At 49.2% G+C, this 20,593-nt stretch overlaps 1 protein-coding gene across 5 annotated transcripts in view; it reads left to right on the top strand.

Moving 5' to 3' along the window:
* Positions 1 to 20,593, top strand: part of NF2 (NF2, moesin-ezrin-radixin like (MERLIN) tumor suppressor) — a 39,670-nt gene that overhangs the window by 3,404 nt on the left and 15,673 nt on the right. For all 5 annotated transcript variants that reach the window (XM_068910920.1, XM_068910919.1, XM_068910921.1 and 2 more), the window contains exons 2-11: positions 5,076 to 5,201; positions 6,325 to 6,447; positions 8,655 to 8,738; positions 12,375 to 12,443; positions 12,861 to 12,943; positions 13,814 to 13,889; positions 14,206 to 14,340; positions 16,576 to 16,650; positions 18,149 to 18,262; positions 20,290 to 20,412. In XM_068910920.1, the coding sequence (XP_068767021.1) occupies positions 5,076 to 5,201; positions 6,325 to 6,447; positions 8,655 to 8,738; positions 12,375 to 12,443; positions 12,861 to 12,943; positions 13,814 to 13,889; positions 14,206 to 14,340; positions 16,576 to 16,650; positions 18,149 to 18,262; positions 20,290 to 20,412 (1,008 nt within the window). The remainder of the gene's footprint in view (positions 1 to 5,075; positions 5,202 to 6,324; positions 6,448 to 8,654; positions 8,739 to 12,374; positions 12,444 to 12,860; positions 12,944 to 13,813; positions 13,890 to 14,205; positions 14,341 to 16,575; positions 16,651 to 18,148; positions 18,263 to 20,289; positions 20,413 to 20,593) is intronic.

Below are 20,593 nucleotides of genomic sequence, written 5' to 3'. Positions count from 1 at the left end.
TGCTGCAGGGTGCCGTTGTCAATGGTTTCCTCTTCAGCTGCTGCTTTCTGGTGGAACCTTGTGCCATCGCTCGTGGCCCCAACCAAAACAAGTTGGTGAGCCCCACACTTGCACAATTCGAGGTGGCAATCTAGTTTTGCTGGCGCCCCTTCCAGACAAGGTGGTCTGCTCTCCGTCATCTCTGGCATAGCTTAACCTCATGGTATTCTGGGTCTGGATCTTCCAAAGCTTTTTTGCATGCTCTTCCTCTACCAGGATCTGATTTCCATAGGAGCTGCTGTGGTCAAGTTTTCTCCTCGTGTGTGTTGAGGGTGGTGTTTTTTTTTTTTTTTTTTTTCCTAAAACCCAAGCTGCCTGCTAGATGGGAGAGCTCCAGTCTCGTTCTCGTGTGTCTCTGCCCCTTTCTTGCTGTGACAGCTGCAGCTGGGCTTGTAGCTCTCCATCTTTGGGGCTACAGCACCTTTCCTGAAGGCTGTTTCTCTGTAACCCCCTCCATAGTACTGATGACAAATGGAAGTTTCTGAGTGAGAGCTGGTGCAGGAAATTGGGGTGGTTTTGACTTCAGTCTGGTCCCTGCCCCAAAATTAAAAGGCAAAGGTTAGTAAATGGCAAATAAGACAGCTGCCCTCGGCTTTGCAAATACTTGGGGAGGTTGTGTAGGTTGTGTAGAGGTTATTCCATCCCTAGTTAAAAGTTTCACAGCTTCTCACTGATGTTAGTAATAACGGTGACCTCTTTTGAGGCTGCTGAGCTTGTGCAAGCCAGCAGAAGGCTGAACTGGAAAAGGCAAGTCTGTGGGCAGTTAACAACTGTTTGAAAAAGCTGCGAGAAGTAATCCCTCTTGGCTACAAAGCGATCTTCAGTGAGTCGTCGAGATACCAGCTGGCAAGGCAGCATTTAGGTTCCTCATGTGCCCATCTGCCCTGATCTCATCTCATTGCTCTGTAAACGCTCAGAGTTTGTGTCATTTGGTTGCTACTGATGGTGTTTTCTTTCTTTTTTTTAAACATGGGAAGTGGCATGTTTTCTCATTTGACTTCCTATTTGGAGGGGGTTTACACTTGTGACTGTATCATTTGGGAATTAATTCTTCAGAGCTGTCCTGCTCTTGGCAGTTCAGTTCTGCATTCCCTTTTCACATTGTGTCCAAGTTGCACGAGAACGCAGATCCTCTCTGACTTCTTCCTGACTGCACACTGCATCAGAAGTGCTCTCCAGATCCCGCGTGTCCCCTTGCAGCCTCTCCTAAGCTTGTTAAACTCCAGGCTGTCCGATTGCCTCCAGACAGTAAAGGTTCACAGATGCTGTCAGTCCTTGACTCTGTGATTAATCCTGAGGAAGCGTCTCCATGCAACAGGGAAGGAGGGATGATGTTTGAGACGGGAATGTGTCTTTCTCTTTTGGTATTTACTCTACTTTTGATGCCCTTTAATACATTTTTTTTGTACAGACAGTGTCTTTCAGCTAGGTGGGTTTCCAAGCTGGAAGTGCTAGAGCAGGGAAGTGGCCCTGGGAGTGATCTGCTGGAGTCTCGGAGGCGACACTTTCGGGGAAAATCAGGCAGCCCTTAGGACTGGCAGACGAGCACCTGAGAGTGCACAAGGTTTTAGCTTTGAGTCATTCAACAATAAGCTTGCAAATTTTTGGGGCAAGGCTAAACTTCTTTTCCATGTTGCCCGGCGTCGTAAACTCCAGCTGGCACAACTTCCCTGGCGGTGAGCTCCTGACCCGCGATGGATCATCAGGGCAGGTCGTGCCTGCCATGAAGCCCCCTGCATCCACCCTCCTGCACCTGCACAGCCACGTGGCCCGGCTCCGTGCGGAGCGCCCGCAGCGCTCCTCCGCAGAGAGGTGTGTGCCGTAGCCTCTATGGCAGCAGAGCAGAGATGCCCTGGTGGGACCTGAGCACCTCTTTAGCCTCATCCTGAGAAGACGAGAGGTCCCTGGAGGAGCAAGGTCCTCCTCGGCACTTCTTGGAGCTTCTTCCCCTGCGTCACGTTGCTGCGTGACTGCTTAAATTGCACAGCCTGAATGTAAGCGCTGGGAATGATGCTCTGGGCTGTCGCTGGCTCCCTTCCCTCCGCTGCTCGCTTCGGTGCTGGCCCCAGCTGCCACGGCCCATCCTCCCTTGTACCCACCGCGCTCCGTCTCGGGCGGCCACCAAGAAACGCGCTCGGCTGCATCATCTGCCTTGTTACGCCCAGCTGAGTTTCTGGCCTCCTTCGTGGTTAACAGAAATAAATTTTAATTAAAAGCTCGTTATCGAGTTGTCGTGGAGCATTAGTAAATAAAAATAACTTTTACAGTACTCTCTTGTGACTCAGTAAGTGACAGTTGAAAGCATTTGACATCTGTTTATTTAAGAAAATTGAAGGATAGTGAATATTGGATTCCCTGTTTGCTCTCGATGGGCTTTAATCCAAATAAATGGGGATCTGTCACGCTGCTGCTACTCTTCAGAAGGGTAAATATGGTCTGCGGTCTTGGGTTTGTCTCACTTTGAGCTGTAAACTGCTGTCTGAGCATCTCCTGATGGGATGAGGAGCAGATATTGCCTCCCTGTTTGGCTTTTTCTACCCCAGGCACTTATTGGAAGTGTGTGCTGCTCAGCTCCTGGTCTCTTGGCCCTGCCACCTCCTTTCTGCCATCTCCCTCCATGTTTCTGTGCAAAGATGCTGTATCATCATGTTAAGGCTTGCATCTTCCGTAAGGCTCCTAAAAGGAACTATGTAAGGATTTAGCACAGCTTCCTGGGACTCTGTTCCCCCTTTTCTGTTCGGTCTTTTGGACCTTAATGTCATCTGGACAGCACCTGTGTGCTTTTTTTTTTTTTTTTCCCCCCCCATACCTAGCATTGAATTAGTGTTTAAATTGGTCTGGTCAGCTGAAGAGCCATTTTCAGCACTCCTTAAAATACTTGTTTGGGTGCTTGACTGCACCCATTTTTTTCTTATAGGTATCCCCTGTTTCTTCAAGGCCATGCTTTAGAGAGGACGGTTGTACCCTCTCCTGTCCTGGTGCCTGTTTTTTGTAGTGCTTGGCCTGCCTCTGCGTCACCCTCAGCACCTGCAGGTGGTCGGATAACCTGCTACTCGCTTTGGGTGCTGGCGTATAGATCATCTTTACCCAGGAAGCAGTTGCATTTCCCGACAGGACGGTGCAGTGCTGAAATAAATTGCCTGGCTGTGTTGGAAATGATTCTTGGTCCAGGTTAATAAATAACACAAACCCTGTTAATAGCTGCCAAATCTGACATCTCTGCTGGAGAAAAAAATGATGTCAATAAGCCAGGCTGGAAGGACTCTATTCCGGCAAGCGGCTGCTGCGGTGGAAGTGCTCAGTGTTTACTTAAAGCCCACACTGCTGGTGAATTGTAAGCTCGCTGCGCTTAGTAAAGAGCATAAATTCCTGCACCACAAAACAGCCCCCAGTGGCCTTTCCCCTGTTTATAAAGCAGCGCATCCGTACGGTCCTCCCGGGCTTGCAGGATACCTCAAACAGCCTGTGCTAAGACCAAGCTAACGGGAGAAGGCAAAACCATGCCACCAGCAGCTGAACGTGGATCTGGGAGTGCTGCAGGCGGCCCGGCTCCCTTGGGCCGGGGGGGGGCAGCAAAATCACTGCGGCTCTGTGTCGGATTAAGGGTTTTTTTCACGTCGCTTTTTCTTGGGAGACTGAGCTTTATTATAGCATCGTGCCGGTCGCTCTGGCAGGTGGCTGAGAGGGGATTTTCCATGGTGAGCCTTTTTGTTGTCTTTTCGAGAGCTCATAACTGCTTGCAAAATCGGCTTTGTGCGTCAGGTGTCGCTTTTGCACCGGCTTGGGGACCGCTGGTGCAGGCGAGGGCTGGGAGGTGGCAGCACCAGGCTGCTTTCTGGCTCTTCCCTGCACAGCCTCAGGTTGGGTGCAGAGCCAGAGCAACAGTATAAAATCTAATACACAAGCAATTGGTTAAAATATTTCCGTGCCCAAATTGAAATCGGGGGGCAAATGCACGATGCTTGTGCTTTAGTGCTCGCTGCTGGTCTTTTAGACTGATTGCAAACTTGCTTTTAGGGAGGAAATTGTTGAATTGTGTTAGCGCAGTGTGAGGAATGAGCGTATAGGGTTGGAGAGCTGTAGGAAATCACCCTGGGGTGAATTTGCTTGTAGCCTCCAGGTGGCGGGAACCCCACCAGGGAGGCCCTTGCCGGGTCTGCACGGTAAGCCCGACTGGAAACACTGATTCCTGCGTTTGCTTCCCCACTGCTGTCCCAGGTGGGCAGCCACATGCATGCCGGCACCGGCCAGGCCACTCAAGCCGCAGGCTGAAATCTTAGCTTTCAAAAAAAGAGAGAAAAAAAGCCGACAATGCTTTATGCAAAGCAGTTTAATCCTAGTTGAGAAACAGCCCTTTGGTGGCAGCCTATTTTTAAGTCCCTACGGGAATGGTACAAATGCCTCTGCAATGGCTGTCGTGCTCTGGTTTAAACCTGTGAATTAACTCCTCTCCTGGAATAACAGCTGGGAAGGGATCCGTGGTCTGCAACATCCCGTGCCAAGCTGGAGATCGTCATGGGGACCGGAGAACAGCTAAACGTGGGAAATAAGGGGGTTATAATTGCAGCGCTGCCAAACTTGCTGCTCCTGGTGCTTTTGACCTCGAGGCGCTGCCTGCATGTGATGTGAATCTCAGAGGCTGGGGGCAGCCGTCCAGGAGGGGTTGCTTTCTGGAGAGGCAGTACTGTTCAGCAACCGACAGCTTGTGTATTTCTGCCCTGAGGAACACAAATGGCCCCGTCAGATCCTCTGCTGAATTTTGATGGCTTGTCAGAAGAAACAAGCTTCTTGCTTCTAACCTGAGATGCTGTAGATACGGACCCTTAGGGGCACATGAAAGTAGGTGGAAGGATATGAAATGCACTCAGTTTGGATATTTTCTTATTTCTACCAAATGTCTTTTTCACATTTTCAAAGCCAGGCAAATTTGAAGGGTGCAAATGTGTGGCGAGGTAAAAACGGGTGGATTTGGATGAACAGAAAAGAAACTCTGAAATCCCTCTTTACAGCTCTGCCTCTTCTTTCTTCTCTTGCAGGTGAAGTGGAAAGGGAAGGACTTGTTTGATTTAGTGTGCAGGACGCTGGGACTCCGGGAAACCTGGTTCTTCGGCCTTCAGTACACCATCAAGGACACAGTGGCTTGGCTCAAAATGGACAAGAAGGTTGGAACTTACCTTCCCCTTGCGAGGTCGTGTGTGGTGAGGAGAGAGGGTATATTTTCCTCTCTTTTGGCGTACCTGTGGTTGCATTAGGTGTGCTGTGCAAGCGAACTGGGAAAAGTGCGTCTAAACCTCATAACCACTGCATTTATAAGTTGAAACAAGAAGAATTGGCTGGGATTTGCCCCTAATCCCTCCTAAGCCTGTGAGGCTGCTCACCTGGATTTCCTTAGGGTATTTTGGGAGGCAGCCGTGCTGGGATGCTGGACCTTGAGTTGACTGTAACGTAAATGAGGCCTGATAGTTTCTTTTAGATAATCTCTCATACGCTCCCAAATGACAAATCCTTCAAAAACTTGCTTTCTAGGGTGCTGTGCAAGTAGCAGGAAAGTGAGGTTATGCTGTGGCTTCTTCTTGCTTGGTGTTTGTTGTGGTCCAAGATGCACAAAGAGCTCAGGAGGAGGAAGAAGAGAGGAGAGAAAAGGCAAGGGAAATGCAGGAGGGAATCCTCTCTGAGCGGATGAACGCTCAGCTGGAGAAGTGCTGGATGTGGTGCTGCTTGCACCCAAATGTCATTGCGCTAAAGAAAGAAAAGCCAGTAATTGCGACTGGCAGGGAAGTCTTGGTGAACCCCTCATGTCATGCCAAGGTTTTAGACTAACACGAATCCAAGCTGGACGTTGCCAGCGCTAAAAGAAAGATAGCAAGAAGCAATGCTACTATCCAGCAATGCAGGGAGCGACCCAGGAGCCTGCCGGTGTCAAAGCAGGACTGAGCATTGCTGCGAGAGGAGCAGAACAGGTAGCGTGTGCACGGCAGATCAGGATCAGCCGTGGCTTAGCGCAAGCAGTCTCATTCCTCATGCTCTTTGTTCCTGCCTCATTTGCTTTTTGCAAAGTTTTGAATGTCAGAAATCTGCCTTTTTTCTTCTCTCTCTCTCTCTCTTTTTTTTTTTCTGTTGCTTTTTTAAACTGGTTTCTGGGCTACTTAGCTTGGTTCGTACGTTCTAGGTGCCGAAAATGTTTGACACAAGTAGATCAGAACAGGAGAGCTGTGTCTCGGCTCCAAGAGACAGCAGCGCCATCGAGGCTGGAAGCAGTGGCTGAAGGGCTTTTGTGTCCCCCAGGTGCTGGACCATGACGTTCCCACTGAGGAGCCCGTCACCTTTCACTTCCTGGCCAAGTTTTATCCTGAAAATGCAGAGGAGGAGCTGGTCCAGGAGATCACCCAGCACTTATTCTTCCTGCAGGTAGGAGCGTGGTAAATACACCTTATTCCCAGCTCCAGGGAGCAAGGAGCTGAGATAGGCAGAAGAGCAGGAGAGTTGCAGGGTCTGAGCAAGTCGGTGGGCAAAGTGTGAACCCTCACCGTTACATTCGCCCCCGCTCTGAAAGGAGCAGTCTTCAACTGTAACAAAAATTTTTTAAAATAGGTCAAAGATGGTTTGTCTGATGGAGCAACAACAGAGGCCCAGATTTGCAGACTTAGTAAACTGGTGGTTTGAAATGTTGGCATGTTGTAGCTAAGGGAAATGGCTCTGTCGGGTGTGGGCACGAATGACGTAGCCTCGGATCCCTCTTCCATGCGGTGCGGTGTCATTTGCACGGAGAGATAGCGCTTGCCTTTACACTCGAGAGCGCTGCTAGGTGAAACATGGCAATACCACCCTAAAGTACACAGCGCAATCAACCTGTTTGCGTTCAGTGAGGTTCACTTCTTCACCATACAGTCCCCAAATATTTGGAGTTGAAGAAAATCGTGGAAGCATGACCGGGTCAGAAGCTGATGGCAAAAGCTGAGTAGGAGGGAAAACCCAAGGGTCCCACCTGCCCCACCACCACATGTACTGGAACGTTAAGTGCCTGGCAGGTGTGGGGACTGACTCTTGAGGCTTGCTCTAAGCACACTCCCGTCTTCTGTCCTCGGGAATCAGCTCAGCTGCTAAATTAAGCCCTGTTAGCAGAGGCACTCTCTGGTTGAGGCAAACGCCCACTTGCGGAGACACTTTCCTACAAATAGGCGTGTGAACTTGGAAAAGAAGCTGCAGGCAGCCCGGGGACAGGCAGCGGAGACCTAGTCAAGGTCCCAGGTTGTGACGGGAGGTATTGAGCTGTGTCTCAGCTGTTTCCAGTGAAGTGTGGGGCTTTTCATCTGATGGTTCTAAAAATAATGGATGCTTATACACTTCAGTTTGTTACACTGAAGTGAAGGTGACCTGGGTTTGAAAGCTCTTGGAAATACAACTTTGGTGTGCCTCCCCTTTCCCTTCCCCCTTAAAATGGATATAAAACTAACCCTGCCATCCCACTAATGCTCCTCATTGTTGCAAAGTTGGTCTTTGGTCTTCAGAGCTGAAGAGCTTCTAAGTGCAAAATATTTCTGTTAAACTTCCCAGCTCTGTTCTGTGCTCTAGTGCTTCCTGATGGGTATTTCTAAATGTCCGATTTACCATGGGCTCTGTCAAGGATGCGGAAAAATGCTACTGGCATGTTTGATGAGAAAAATCGGAGAGGAAAAGCAGTGAAAGCTGTGTTTTTATAAATGCAGACCATGACTTTTCTGCTAGGATTTCTGATAATATGAGAGGAGGCTGCGCTCTCATAACGCGTGTGGGAAACAGGAGCGTGTATATGCCTGCAAGGGCTCCTATTTATCTTAATGCAGAAGAAGATCATCTGTGATGAAGTTGTAACAAACTTTGAGAACACAAGGCACGCCATAAATTGAAATTGGTGTTACTGTATCTCTGCGACAATCCGTTTAAGCCTCCCATGGAAACGGAGTGCCTGTTTTTTGTTTTTTGTTTTTTTTTTAATCTGTATTTGGGGAAAATTAAGTGTGTGAAACAAAAAATATCAAAGCATGACATGTTTAATTTTTTTATGCGGAGAAGCCAGGCAATGTAAAGCGGCGGTTCACGGGAGCTGTGCGTTGGCTCCCCTGGAAGCGCCCCGCGAGGTGACCCACAGCTCTGCTTGCCCTCGGGGGAATCAGAGGGTACCTGCCAGTGCACACCAACTCCTAACAAGTCCTGCGTTTCCCCCAAAAAAACCTCTGTGTGCTCAGAAAACGAGCTACCAACCTTTTTTTTGTTTGTTTGTTTAATGCAGCGCTTTAGATGTCATTTCAACACATAGCTTATGAAGAGGTTTTTATCTCTATATTTACATGCGAGATTTTTTTTCCGCCTTGCCTTTAGTGATGGGATGTAGGTTCTGCTGTTTTCCACTTATAAATTTAGCTCTTCTTGCAAACCTGTCTGAAAAAGGCAGCCTGCAAAAGCCTGCACTCTTCCCTTCAGAGATTTTCCAGGCCTGAATTGTAACTGCTGTTAGGAAAACCATTAGCTGGCTGGTTTATAGTCTTAGTTAAAACAAACTACAGCCATCTGCTGTGACAGTTGTGCTTTGCGCAGCCCTACTGAACCCGTTATGTGTCTTTTGTTGTTCTGTGCAGGTAAAGAAGCAGATTTTGGATGAGAAGATCTACTGCCCTCCCGAGGCTTCGGTGCTGCTGGCCTCCTACGCTGTCCAAGCCAAGGTAGGCACGGAGGAGCCGGAGGGGTTTTCCAGCCACCCGCAGCCACTGGGCAGTGGGTAGCTTTGCTCCTGAGAAGGTGCTTTGTGATATGTCCGCTTGCCAAGTGAGCAGCAGGCAGGGAAAATTGTTAAAAATTTGGAAGTGGCAGAACGACGCTAGCAGTGTTACCTTTTCTGCGCCGGTGATTCCTGTCTGCCTTCTGACTTTGGGCAGGTTTTTGCAGTCTCTTTACAGAAAACTCTTAACAAATGCTCAGTTTAGGGGCCTCAGCCTACTGAAGTGTGGTTTAGCCCTGGAGCACAGGAGCCTCTATAGCCCATGATTTTTTAGATCTCCTCCCTGCTCTCACCCTTGCAGCCAGAGGCAGACCAGCCAGGGGACTAACGCCTGCACTGCTTCCCCAGGATACTTCTTGTCTTTGTGATAACTGCTTTATTTTACGCGCGGCAGTTTGCCGCAATGATGTTACTGCAGTCTTGGAGGACTCTCTCTGTCCTCTCCCTGCACCTTAGGTGGTTGAGCATTGGCGTTTGGCCTCACCAGACAGGTGAAAAGCTCTTTGATCATTAAGTCTTCTCCTTCCTCGACTGAATGCTACGGCTCCAGACCCAGGGTCAGGCTTTTTGCTGGGGACCTATTTAAAAGAATGCTATTTTCGAGTCCGAAGCATGCAGCCTCGGACAGCTTGCAGTAGGTCGGCTACTGGGATAGTGGGAGCACCCTGAAGGGTGAGGTAGGGATGTTCTTGTAGCAGGTGGGAGAGGAGGTTTAGCTCGGAGCTGTTTCTCGCCATGCCTGCGTAACTTGCACTGAATTAAGAGCTTTTGTACCTGAGCCCTGGAGGTGCAGGAGAAGGAGTTTGGTTCTGTTGCCTGAAGTGGTGAAAATGAGCCTTTTCTGTGAATCCAGTCCTCGCTGTTTCACACTTGCTTTTTCTCACTTGCTTGATAATGTTTCTCATAACCCTTCGGTCTGTGCCCAATTTTGTCCAAGGGCTGTGTGGCACATAACAATATTGTCTGATGATGCATGTTTGAGTTTACTAGAAAGAGATGTTTTCTCCTCATATCAATGAAAACATATTTTGTGAGAGAGACTCATGAGCCAAGGAGAAATGAGCAGTTTCTAAAAATATTTCTGTTTGCATCAAACATTTATCGCTTGTATTAGAGCACATGAGCAAACGCTCACTTAGCTTTCTCTCCTGTGACCTGGTGAACTGAAGATCCATAGGGGAGGACTTTTCGTGTTGCCAAAACGAGTGAATCCTTAGGTAAATACTGAGCCCTGTTAACTCATGACAGCTCCTGTTCACCTGGTCAGGAACGGGCCATAGTTTGGTACGAGATTGTTCTGCTGTCAGGTTGCCTCGTCCTTGAGATCAGCTGCTCACCCTGGACTCAGGGACACCCTTGATTTGCTCCGTGTTTGCTTGTCCTGGGAGGGGGGTGGCTGGAATCGGAGCGATTTTCCTAATCCACAAATTTTGATTCTGGGAGGGGAATGCCTTTGCTTGTCCTAGCTAATGCACCTTGGCATCTGTCTGCTTCAAGCACAGCTTTTCCTTGCAGCCCCTCTCAACTAAGCAGGGTTTAGGCTGGTTTCCCCATTGATTTTTCCAGCAAAGGAGAAAGCTGAAGGCAAATCCCCGGTCTGGAGCTAGGAAGAGAGGTTACAGCAGGTTGTCTCTTTCTGGTGAGACAGGATAGCGACGTCCTTTCTGGAGTCCGGGTGTCCTTTGGGGACAAGGAGGTGGCCAGTAAGCGCAGCACTTTCATTGACGACACGCTGCTTTCTGTCGTTAAGGGCATAATGGCCAGACATAGCAATGCGGTTGCACCCAGTGTAGCCGTTTGACTGACAGCCAGGCTGGTTTGTACTGCCGTTACCCACCTACCTGAAATAACAAAGTAAGCCTGTGGGACGCAAAAATAAAAGCTTGTTTCTAGCGCTGTGTTTGTCTGGGGAATTGCTGTGTGTTTTCCCCTCTAGCCTTGCACTCAAACCACCCACACTGCTGTCAAGTGTTGGAGGGGTTTCAGCTTTTAAATAGCGAGGAGAGGCATAGACTCTAGTGAAAATAGTTTCCTGCAGAAAAATGATAACGTTCAAGAGGTTTTTCCTTTTCTTGCCCCTTAAATGCAAATCACTGCCGTGGAGCAGGCCTTTTCAAATCCTGTAGCATTTCAGCATCCAGAAAGAAGACTTTTGTTTGTTTTTGTTTTTTTTTCCAAAACAGCTAATACTTTGCATTAATAGTTTGGAACTGAATATGCCCATATTTATGCAGGGCTACATAAGCCAGGTGTATGAATGATGTGAAGCCAACTTCCACATGTAAACAAAAATATTAATCCCGCAGCTCAATTAACAAGAGCTAAATTTCCCTGACAGTTTTGGAATAATGATTTAATTGAAAAGGGCGCTGAAGATATATTTGCCGAATCACTTGAGCCAACATATACGGCAATACTTGGGCCATTTGATTTTTTCTCTCTCTCTTTTTTTTCTCCCCACTTGTGAATAATTAATATTCTCATCCAGCCTCTCTCTCAGTACAAATATTCCTCTGGGACGCAGCAATATTTTCACGACACGAAAATCGCGCAATCCGCACTTAGCCTTGGATCTTCACAGCAGATCACAACAAAAAATAATCACATTAATCCTATTTGCTGTTCTTTTTATCACCCCAAAGTGATTTGTTTTCTGCCTGTCCAAGGTTATTGGAGTTTTGTCGCCTTTGCCAGCGCTGTCTTTTCATTGCTGCTCCCTTTTGCCATGGGTTCAGGTTCCGCATCCCTGCAACGAGCACCTGCAGACCTTGGGAGAGAGATGCTTGCCCACTGCCAAGCACCCTCCTAAATGAAATCCGCAGCACTTTTGTTATATGAATTGAAAGCTGAGTTGGTGCTGATTGCCGCGTGCTTCCTTTGCATCTGTGCTGGCTCCACATCAATATTTGCTCCTTTAATCCCTGCTTGTCTGGTATGAAACATCGCTTGCTGTGCTGCTCAGAGGATATATTTATGGGCTGGCAATGCTGAGTGCTGGCTTTAGCGAGTGACATCATGGTCCTGACATAAAAAGGAGATGAATTTGGAAAGGTTCCTGACTTACTATGAGGTCTCTGCTTAAAAATTGTGAAGATTTTGCACTTTCTGAGCTGAGGTCCTTTGGACAAGCAAGGAAGAAAGGCTGTTTCCCCTGCAAAACGAGCACCACATCTTGTTAATTGGGCAGTGCCACTTTGGAAGTCTCGTTTGCTAGATTAACGAAAATCGCAGCGTTTACTGTGCATGCCTTGCGTCCATCATCCTCTTAAACTTGCTAGGTTATTTACGGTGCCAGTTTCCGGTCTGTTCCTCCCCTCCCGCCGTGTGCGGGAGGTAAATTTGGTTTCACACAAAGGGACGCTCGGCTTTTGAATCTACTAATAAGCCATTTTATTTCTCAGTCATTTTACACAATGCTTAAAAAGATTTAAATCTAAACAAGCGTTAGGAATTATTGGGTGCACTTACGAGGTCAGAAGTGCACCCAGCCAATCCCTTGGGATTGATTTGTAAGCAATTTTTCTCCCTCTGGCTCATATTGTGAATGCAAGGTCAGCGCAGTGTCTGTGCTTCTTTTCAGTACGGCGACTATGACCCCAATGTGCACAAGCGAGGCTTCCTGGCACAGGAGGAGCTGCTGCCAAAGCGGGTAAGGGGTTCGGCTGAGCGCGAAGGTGAATTTCCAGGCTTGGTGGCAGTTTGGGTTGCAAAGCCCATCATGGAGAGGGGGGTCTGTGGTTCTGCCTCCCTTCACAAGGAAGGCAGTCCAAAAAGATGCGTGGAAGGAGGAGAATTCAACCGCTTCGTGCAGTATTTTAAGAAAAATACAAGCAAGGGTTTTCTTTTCAATGGGTTTCCCAGTTGTGTCCTGCAAGATACCAGGGTGACGGGGGCACTGGGGAATGAAAGAGCCAGGCTCAGCGCACCCATTGGAGTGGAGACGGTCACCCACCAGCTGACAGGACGCTCGGGAGGGGGACATTTGAGGGCTTCTGTCTTGTTTACTGGGGAAGGAGCCTGTGAGAGTGGCAGTGTGACCGGATCTCTGTCTCCTTCCATGTCACAGGTGATAAACCTGTACCAGATGACTCCGGAGATGTGGGAGGAGCGAATAACGGCCTGGTATGCTGAGCACCGCGGCAGAGCGAGGTGAGCATGTGCCAGCAGCACCCGCGGCTCTGCAACGTTCCCCTTGCCCCAAGAGTCTCAGCAGCTTCTGCGGGCAATGGATGTGCTCTACGAACCGCTTCCTGGGGGTCGCATTGGACAGAGCTGAGATGCTAATTCTTTATCCAGTGAAAACGTGGCTTGTGCTGTCTGAAATGGGAAGCTGCTTTGGCAACTTTTTTCCCTTTTCCTAGCCAAGCAGCATGGCAGGTGTAAAGCCAGGCTGGTCCTGTTCCAATATCGTTATTTCAGCTATGAGAGTTGCCCCAAGACTAGTTAAACTGTGCAAAATTTCACCTGGATTGGATTATATCAAACTCATGTTTAAGCCTGTAGAATTCAACTTTTTCCCCTGCAGAAATACACTATCCCCTACAACCGCGTCCCTGTGGGATTACAGGGCACCTGTGTGGCATTTTATGGGCAGGGTTAATCCTGGCAAACCGGTAGCAGACCCAAGAGGGGAAAAGCTCTTTCTCTGATTGCTCTGAACGTGCCCTGCTGCTCACTGCTCACCAGTGGGATCCCAGAGAGAATTTAGGGCTGTTTTTAAGCAGGGACCCCCAGCTAGAAACTTTTTTATGTTTAAGGGGTTGGGAGATGGACCAAACAGGGCCTAAAATGCTGCATCGCGCCAGGCAGGCATTAACAGCTATTAAGATGCCAGCAGGCTGCAGATCGGGATTGCTGCTGGTCTTTATTGATCCTGCCAGCAAAGACAGGCTTGACCTACACTGTAGAGACAGTCAGGGTTTGAAAGCATCATGTGCGCTTGGGATCAGAAAGAGCAGCCCTCTCTCTCTGATGCTGGCAAACATCTCTAACTCTGCCTTTTTTTTTCCTGTCTGACAGAGATGAAGCTGAAATGGAATATTTGAAGATAGCTCAGGACTTGGAGATGTATGGAGTGAACTATTTTGCAATTAGGGTGAGTGCAGGTGGTGGGTCATATTTTCAAGGTGTGCTGAGCTTCTTGTGTTAGTCTTCATCCTCTGTGTCGCTATAAGATTGGGCGGGAGGAGCCTGGGAGAGCCCGTAGACACGAGAGGTGGCCATGGCGCGTTGTGAGAGTCGCTTCCGCAGTGTGATCTGCCTCTAGTTGCTTGGGAGGCAGAAGTGCCTTTAACATGTGGTGCTGCTGGGTTGCTGCTCAGGGCTGGGGGAGGCTCACAGTGGCTCAGTTAATGTCACATCCTCTCTAAGTTGAATAAAAGGGTTTTCTGCCCTTTTCTTTTCCTCTGTAGAATAAAAAGGGTACTGAACTGCTGCTTGGAGTCGATGCCTTAGGTCTTCACATTTACGACCCAGACAACAGGCTGACCCCCAAAATCTCCTTCCCGTGGAACGAGATCCGAAATATTTCCTACAGCGATAAAGAGGTATGGCTATGTCTGCCCTCTTCCGTAGGACCACCATTACAATTAAGTATGATTTCTCTTAGCTCCTCTTTCTACTGTGCTTGCTCTCACCAGCTTAGTTAAGCTCAATCTCTCCAACAGAAACCTTAATTTTAAGGCTTTCTGAAATTTTCCAGAAGTGGGCGTGCAAGAGGTCAACCATGAGCTATTCTGTTTATTGCTAGAGTATGTACAAACCCTCTCTTTAACTGATTCAAAAGCAGAATTGCTGTTGATGCGCTTAGCCTAAATGTCAAAGTTCAGAAGGCAAGATCCCTGTTTTAGTCCATATAAGTTCTTGTATTGTTAAATATAGTAAAACATATTTCTGGTGAGAGGTGCTCTTGCATCTTGCCGTATCATTATATCGTTTTGAGCTTTCAGACTGCCAGGCAGGGTGTGAGAGCTGGAATTTTTTTTTTTAGGAGGTTGAGTAATTTGAGCCCACTATTGGATAGACTTCTGTTAAACCCAAAACGTAAATACAGATCTCCTTCTGAACTGTTGGCCACCAAACCAAGTTGAGAACAGCAGGGAAATGGGCTGTGGAAGTGCAGCCCATGCATTCGTTTTTCAGTCTGTGAGAACTGCACAGAGAAAACTAGCTGCCTTCATGATAAGGAAGAAAATCAGCTTTTTTGGTTAAATTGTTGTCCAAGCTAAGCATGGTATTGATCAGGGTGAAAGCTAAAGGTTTCTCAGCTGCTGCATTTATTGTAGGTCCTGGAAGTTTTGTAAGGAATAAGCCCATGATGGAGTTGTTGCTCGTTTTCCTCCTTGTAACTAAAACGCTCTATAACTTAGCAAAACGGCCCAGCAGCTAACCATTTCCAAAGTCTTTTTTTGGCCCACAATAGGTCAATGCAGCAAAAGCTGCCTGATCCCACTTTGCCTGCAAAGCTTGAAGATTGAAGCCTCTGCTGCCAGGCCTTGTCGCAAGACGGCAGCAGATCTTTCTCTGGGGGAAAGACTTGCCGTCTTCTATCAGGTCGATAATCTGTGTGCTAAGATGTCCACAAGTAGAGCTGATGTGATAGTAAACAGGCTTAATAGCCGGGCATGAGAGCTACACTGACACAACATTGGTGTTTAATCTGCCGTAACAGAGATTGACCATTACATGGAGCTGAAACTCCTCTTTGGCGTAGTCTCGTTGCTGCGAGCAGTGACTCGCGCAGGTTGTGCTGGGGCCGAAGTCCAGGGACGTTCGTACACATCTGCCTGAGCAAAAGCCTGGAAAAACTGGCTCTTAAACTGACAAAACAAAACACTGACGGGGCACGTTCTGTCGAGCCCTTTTCAGGCAGTGCAACATATTGACAAATAGGCCTGGTTTAATGGATACAGACTGCCTGCTGCAGCGCCATCTCTTCAGCCGGTTATTTTTATAGTTTGTGGGGGAGTGATGGAGGATGTGCCTGCCTTCCAAAAAACGCAGTGTTGCAGAGCATTCAATCTCCTGAAGTATCCTCTTGTTGGTACCAAGTCATCTGTCTCTCCAGGGGCCATATTGCCAAAACTCTCGAATATGGCGCTGCCATCAAATCCTCTTGAAAGAATCGTTACGCGAAAGTACTCTGACGAGGGTGAACCCAGGCTGAAGCTGCTCAGTTGGCTCGTGAAGTGTAAATACAAGTCAGAGCGATGGCAATAATGTTTTAGGTTGAAGAGCAGTCTGGTAACACCTCTGAGTTTCTGGAGAACAAAACGCACGGAAAAATCCTGCCGGGGAACCCTGGCAAGTAGAGATGTTCATGGGATGGGTGTCTGCTCCTCTTTCTACATTCCTTATTCAACCTTCCTCCTGTCCATTGGGTCGCTGAGCTGATTCCTCTAATGTCCTCCAGGCATGTGTCACAGTTTTCTGCAGCATGTTCTCAGTTTCCTACCGCTCCCAGGAGAGCAGCATCTTGTCTTGGTTTGGGAGGCAGGTGAGCTGCGCCTGCCCAGTGCCGGGTGCTCTGCAGAGGTCCCCAGCTGTTGGGCATCACATGGCACTAGCATTTTTTGGACCAACGGAACAGTTGTCTCCTGGTTGCTTTCAGTACCTGTTCTCTTGCGCGGCCGAAAGCCGTGGGGACAGCTCTTGGCCCCGCTTGTCCGACACAGCTGACTTCCTCTGACCTAAAGCTTTCTGGAAGACTTTCATAGCTGTGTTTTGATTAAATGCCTGGCTCCCCAATAACTCTCTCCCCTTTTATTTTTTTTCCTTTTCAGTTTACGATTAAGCCGTTGGACAAAAAGATCGATGTTTTTAAATTCAATTCGTCAAAGCTGCGCGTGAATAAGCTGGTAAGTCTGCGGACAGAGTGATTATTATTGCCTGCAGCAGTGGTTTCTGTAGGCGATGCAAGACAATGTTGTTCTGGGGCTTTTCCTTTGTGCGGTCGGAAGGAGCGTGCTGGCCAGGAGGGACCACAGATGGGATTTGGTGTAGCAGTTACTGCTACAAGCACTTAGCTGCTAGAAGAGAAGGGGGAAGATACGGCCGAGCTCCTGCACAGAGCCTCTCCTCACTCCTCTGTTTCTGTCCTCCCTTCCTGAGCCTCGGGTCACATCTAACCTGCACGGCCAAAGTGCTTAGTAAGTACAACATACTTCTCACCCCACTCTCTGCTCCAAATTCCCTTTCTTCTCCTACTGATCTTTTCCCGTGCCGCCCTGGGACGTAGCTCTCTTTGTCTCTCTGCACCATTGTCAAAGGCGTGGTGCTGGGCTTGTCCTGGGCTGCTTCTCGCTTGGGACACCCCTTGTGCGAGAATGGAGGCGGGTTGTGTTTAGCAGTTTCTGCTCAGCGTTGGAGCTAGAAACCAACTGTTAGCTAATATTCTCACTAAGGAGCTGGAGGTTTCGGCTGCCTTTACAGCCTCGATCCAGATTGCGTGGGAGCCACGTGCTGCCACCAAGCAGCACCAGGGGTCTTCAGAAGGGAGAAGGGGGACGTTCCTCATGCGTATCAGAGGCAGGGGACTTTCAGCCCTGTGCGCTGCCCTGTGCCTCGCACTCCATGAGGGAGCGGGGCTCCTTCGCAAAGGCAGAGCCTGTCTTCGGGTCTCGTTCTTCCCAAGCTCCCCAGGTTCATGGTGCTGTAACGTCTGAGACTCTGGAGGAGATTGATCATGATCTGTGGGATAGAAGACATGTGAATCAGGCCCTTAGAAAAGAGTCAGAGTTAAGAAACTCATCTTTTATTATGAAAAAATAATTTCAGCTTTTACTCCCCTGCGCACACCCCACTCTTTGTTAACCTCCCATTAGCATTGCCACTTCTCTTACCCTTCTCCTCGAGTGCTAGAGGGAACCACCCCGGGGCTCAAAACCCTTCAGCAGAGGTATCTGAAGGCCTCCAAGGAGGGTTTTGATCAACCTTGTGTTCCTGTGTGGTCCTGCCCAAGATCGAAAGTGTTTTTCTTTTCTTTATTTTTTACCACAATGCTTTAGGTGCAAGTTCATCACAAACCTTTAAAAAAAAAAAAAAAGGTGGTGGGGGGGGTGATGAGAACTGGGGAAGTGGCCAAAGCTGTGGAAGTCTTTGTGCTACCAGCACATGGAGCAGAAAAATGTTCTCTATAAAGAGTCAGTAGCCAAGGAAACGGTGTTTGGTGTGGGAGTTAGGCTGTGCCACAGCTCTGGGCTCCTTACGTGGGTGCCAGAGCGGGTGGAGTTTGAAATTGGTGGATGAACGTGCCTACGAGCACGGAGCCAGAGCAGTGTTAGATTTTTGTGTCGGGACAAACTGCCTCACTGTCACCATGTTACAGCAGTTTCTCTTCACCCTTGCCCGGAGCAGATTCTCCAGCTGTGTATTGGGAACCACGATCTCTTCATGAGGAGGAGAAAGGCAGACTCACTGGAGGTGCAGCAGATGAAGGCGCAGGCCAGGGAGGAGAAAGCCAGGAAGCAGGTGAGAGACATCTCGTGTAACCCAGCTGTGAGCCAAAATGAGAAAGGCAAATATGCTCAGGAAGTTAGAGCCTGCAGAGCAACATCCACTGCATGGAGCAGCTTTGAGGGAAGGTCCAGCTAAACACCTCATTTTAGTGGTCTGCTCCCTTCTTGCCAGTCATTCTTGACTTGGTTCCACAGGCTGACAGCAGCCTGACTGCTGGGGTCCAGCCCCCACGCTCGAAGCAAAGTTGGGAGGCAAAGACTACGCGGTGCGTTCCATAAGCATGTGCGCATCCTTCCCAGCCTTGTTTTATGCCTGGGCTCTGTTGCTGGAAAGTCGTTGAGGCGTGAGGTAGCTGGTTGTAATTAAAGCAGGGTGGTGAGGGGGGAGGTGTGCTTTGCTGTAGTTCTCTGCCGCATTTTCTAATCACCTGGGGATGAAGCACAGGCCAGCGTTCCAGGGCCTGCAGCCTGCACGCTGATCGGTGCTGCCCTCCTTTGGCTCCTGTGGGTCAGCCCAGATGGCTCTTCAGAGGCAGCAGTGTGTAACTGTTGAGCACGTCTCAGCAAACTGTGTTGCAGGAATCTTTGTTTCCTACTCCTAGACCTTTTCTGCTCACTGAAACCCACACAGCTAATCTGAGCACTGCTGCACAGAATATAAATGTCCATTGCACAGTAAAGCCGCTAGGTAGCAGCAGCAGACACCAAAGTGGAGAGTTGCACCAGGAGGTTCTTGCGCTCAAAGGGCTGTTAAGTTATCCTGCTTCCCTTGGATTTGGGCATGTCCACAGAGGTGCCTGCGTGGTGCTAAGGGCGGGACTGGGACGCTCAGCTGGGCTGGAGATGTGACATGGCTTGTCCTGAAGCAGTTTTCCTTCCTGTAGCTTCTGGGGTGTCCAGGGAGGACGGGGCACGGGTCCCTGCAAGGGAAGCCTCCCTGGCTTTGCTGGCAAAGCGTCGTTTGCCCCCAGCAGGGACTCCTCTGGTCAGCGGGGAGTTGGCCTTAGTGGAACGAGAGGTCCTCCTTGGAAGGAGCGACATGATTCCCAGGTGCTGGTGGCATTAAGGTCAAGTGTTACAGACTTGTGGATTTCTTTGATGCAATTGAATAACGCAAGCACGACCTGAGATCTTACCCATAGCTGGCTCTTGGGGCTGCTGGGAGAGGTGAGGAAGGTGACTGGGCACTGAGAGTGAGCAGGTGTTTATCATGTCCCCCGAGCTCTCAAATTCTAGTGCTTGTCCTGAATGGGAGGTGTCAGGCTCCTTGTTAGGCTGGCAGCCCTCTCCCGAGTTGACTACCACATTCTTGTATGCCTTCTCCATCCTCCCCAGGGTCTGCAGTGGTTAAATGATTTCCAAACAGCCCTCTTGTATCAGGAGCCCACACAACTTGTGTTCGTGGCCGTCCTGTGGGTGATGCAGATCGTGGTGATAACAGACAAGGAGAACCTTTCACAGAGGACAGAGCTGCTAGAGCAGTGGGTGCTTCCAGAGTGCAGTCGATGTCCAAGGAGCAGAGCAATGTGTCTTGCCATATTTATTTGTGAGCCTCTTTGGGGAAGAGATGGCAGGTTTCTGGCATGCTCTGTCTTGGGAAGAGCTTGCGCTGGCCCTTAAGCCTGATCTGGGTGTCTGTTCAACTTGCTTAAGTAGCTCCAGATGTAGCTGGAGCTCCTGGGATCGAGCTTGCTTGAGTTTGCCTGGTGAATCAGCATGGGAGGAAGCTATGTGGGGACTCGATGCCCCGCCAGCAAGTCGCCTGCAGGCAGCTTGTGCGGCAGCACCGCGGATGAACAGCAAATCCGGGATGTGTCAGGAATGCCACTCTGCAAGGCAGCAGGACGCTTACTGTCATGTGATCTTGGTGCGATCAAATCTCCTCCATTTACCGAAGTCCTCTTGCTGTTGAGCAGAGATCAACGTGGAGGATGCGGGGCAGTCCTGTGCTCTGACCCCCACGTAGTGACTTTTTCTCATCTTGCGAAAAGCTTTCCTAACATGCGTCGTTTCTCACTTTCCCTGACCCCATTTTCCCAGATGGAGCGGCAACGCCTGGCCCGAGAGAAGCAAATGAGGGAAGAGGCTGAGCGGACGAGGGATGAGCTGGAGAGAAGACTGATGCAGTTAAAGGAGGAGGCAACAATGGCCAACGAGGCTCTGGTAGGTCTCCAGGAGGTGGTTTGCCGCAGTGTGGCAGCTGATCCTGGCTTTTTCCAAAGCGGAGGCATGCTGTGAATGTCCTCGGGCTATGCTCCCGTCGCTGCCAGTGGACAGTAGGCAGGAGGCTGGGCAGAGCTGGTTTCATCCCACTGGCCTGTTGTGGCAGGAGAACGATTTGGGG

This window comes from Struthio camelus, chromosome 17, assembly GCF_040807025.1.
Source record: "Struthio camelus isolate bStrCam1 chromosome 17, bStrCam1.hap1, whole genome shotgun sequence".
Classification (NCBI taxonomy): Eukaryota; Metazoa; Chordata; class Aves; order Struthioniformes; family Struthionidae; genus Struthio; species Struthio camelus.
This window is presented reverse-complemented; position numbering and strand designations above follow the sequence as displayed.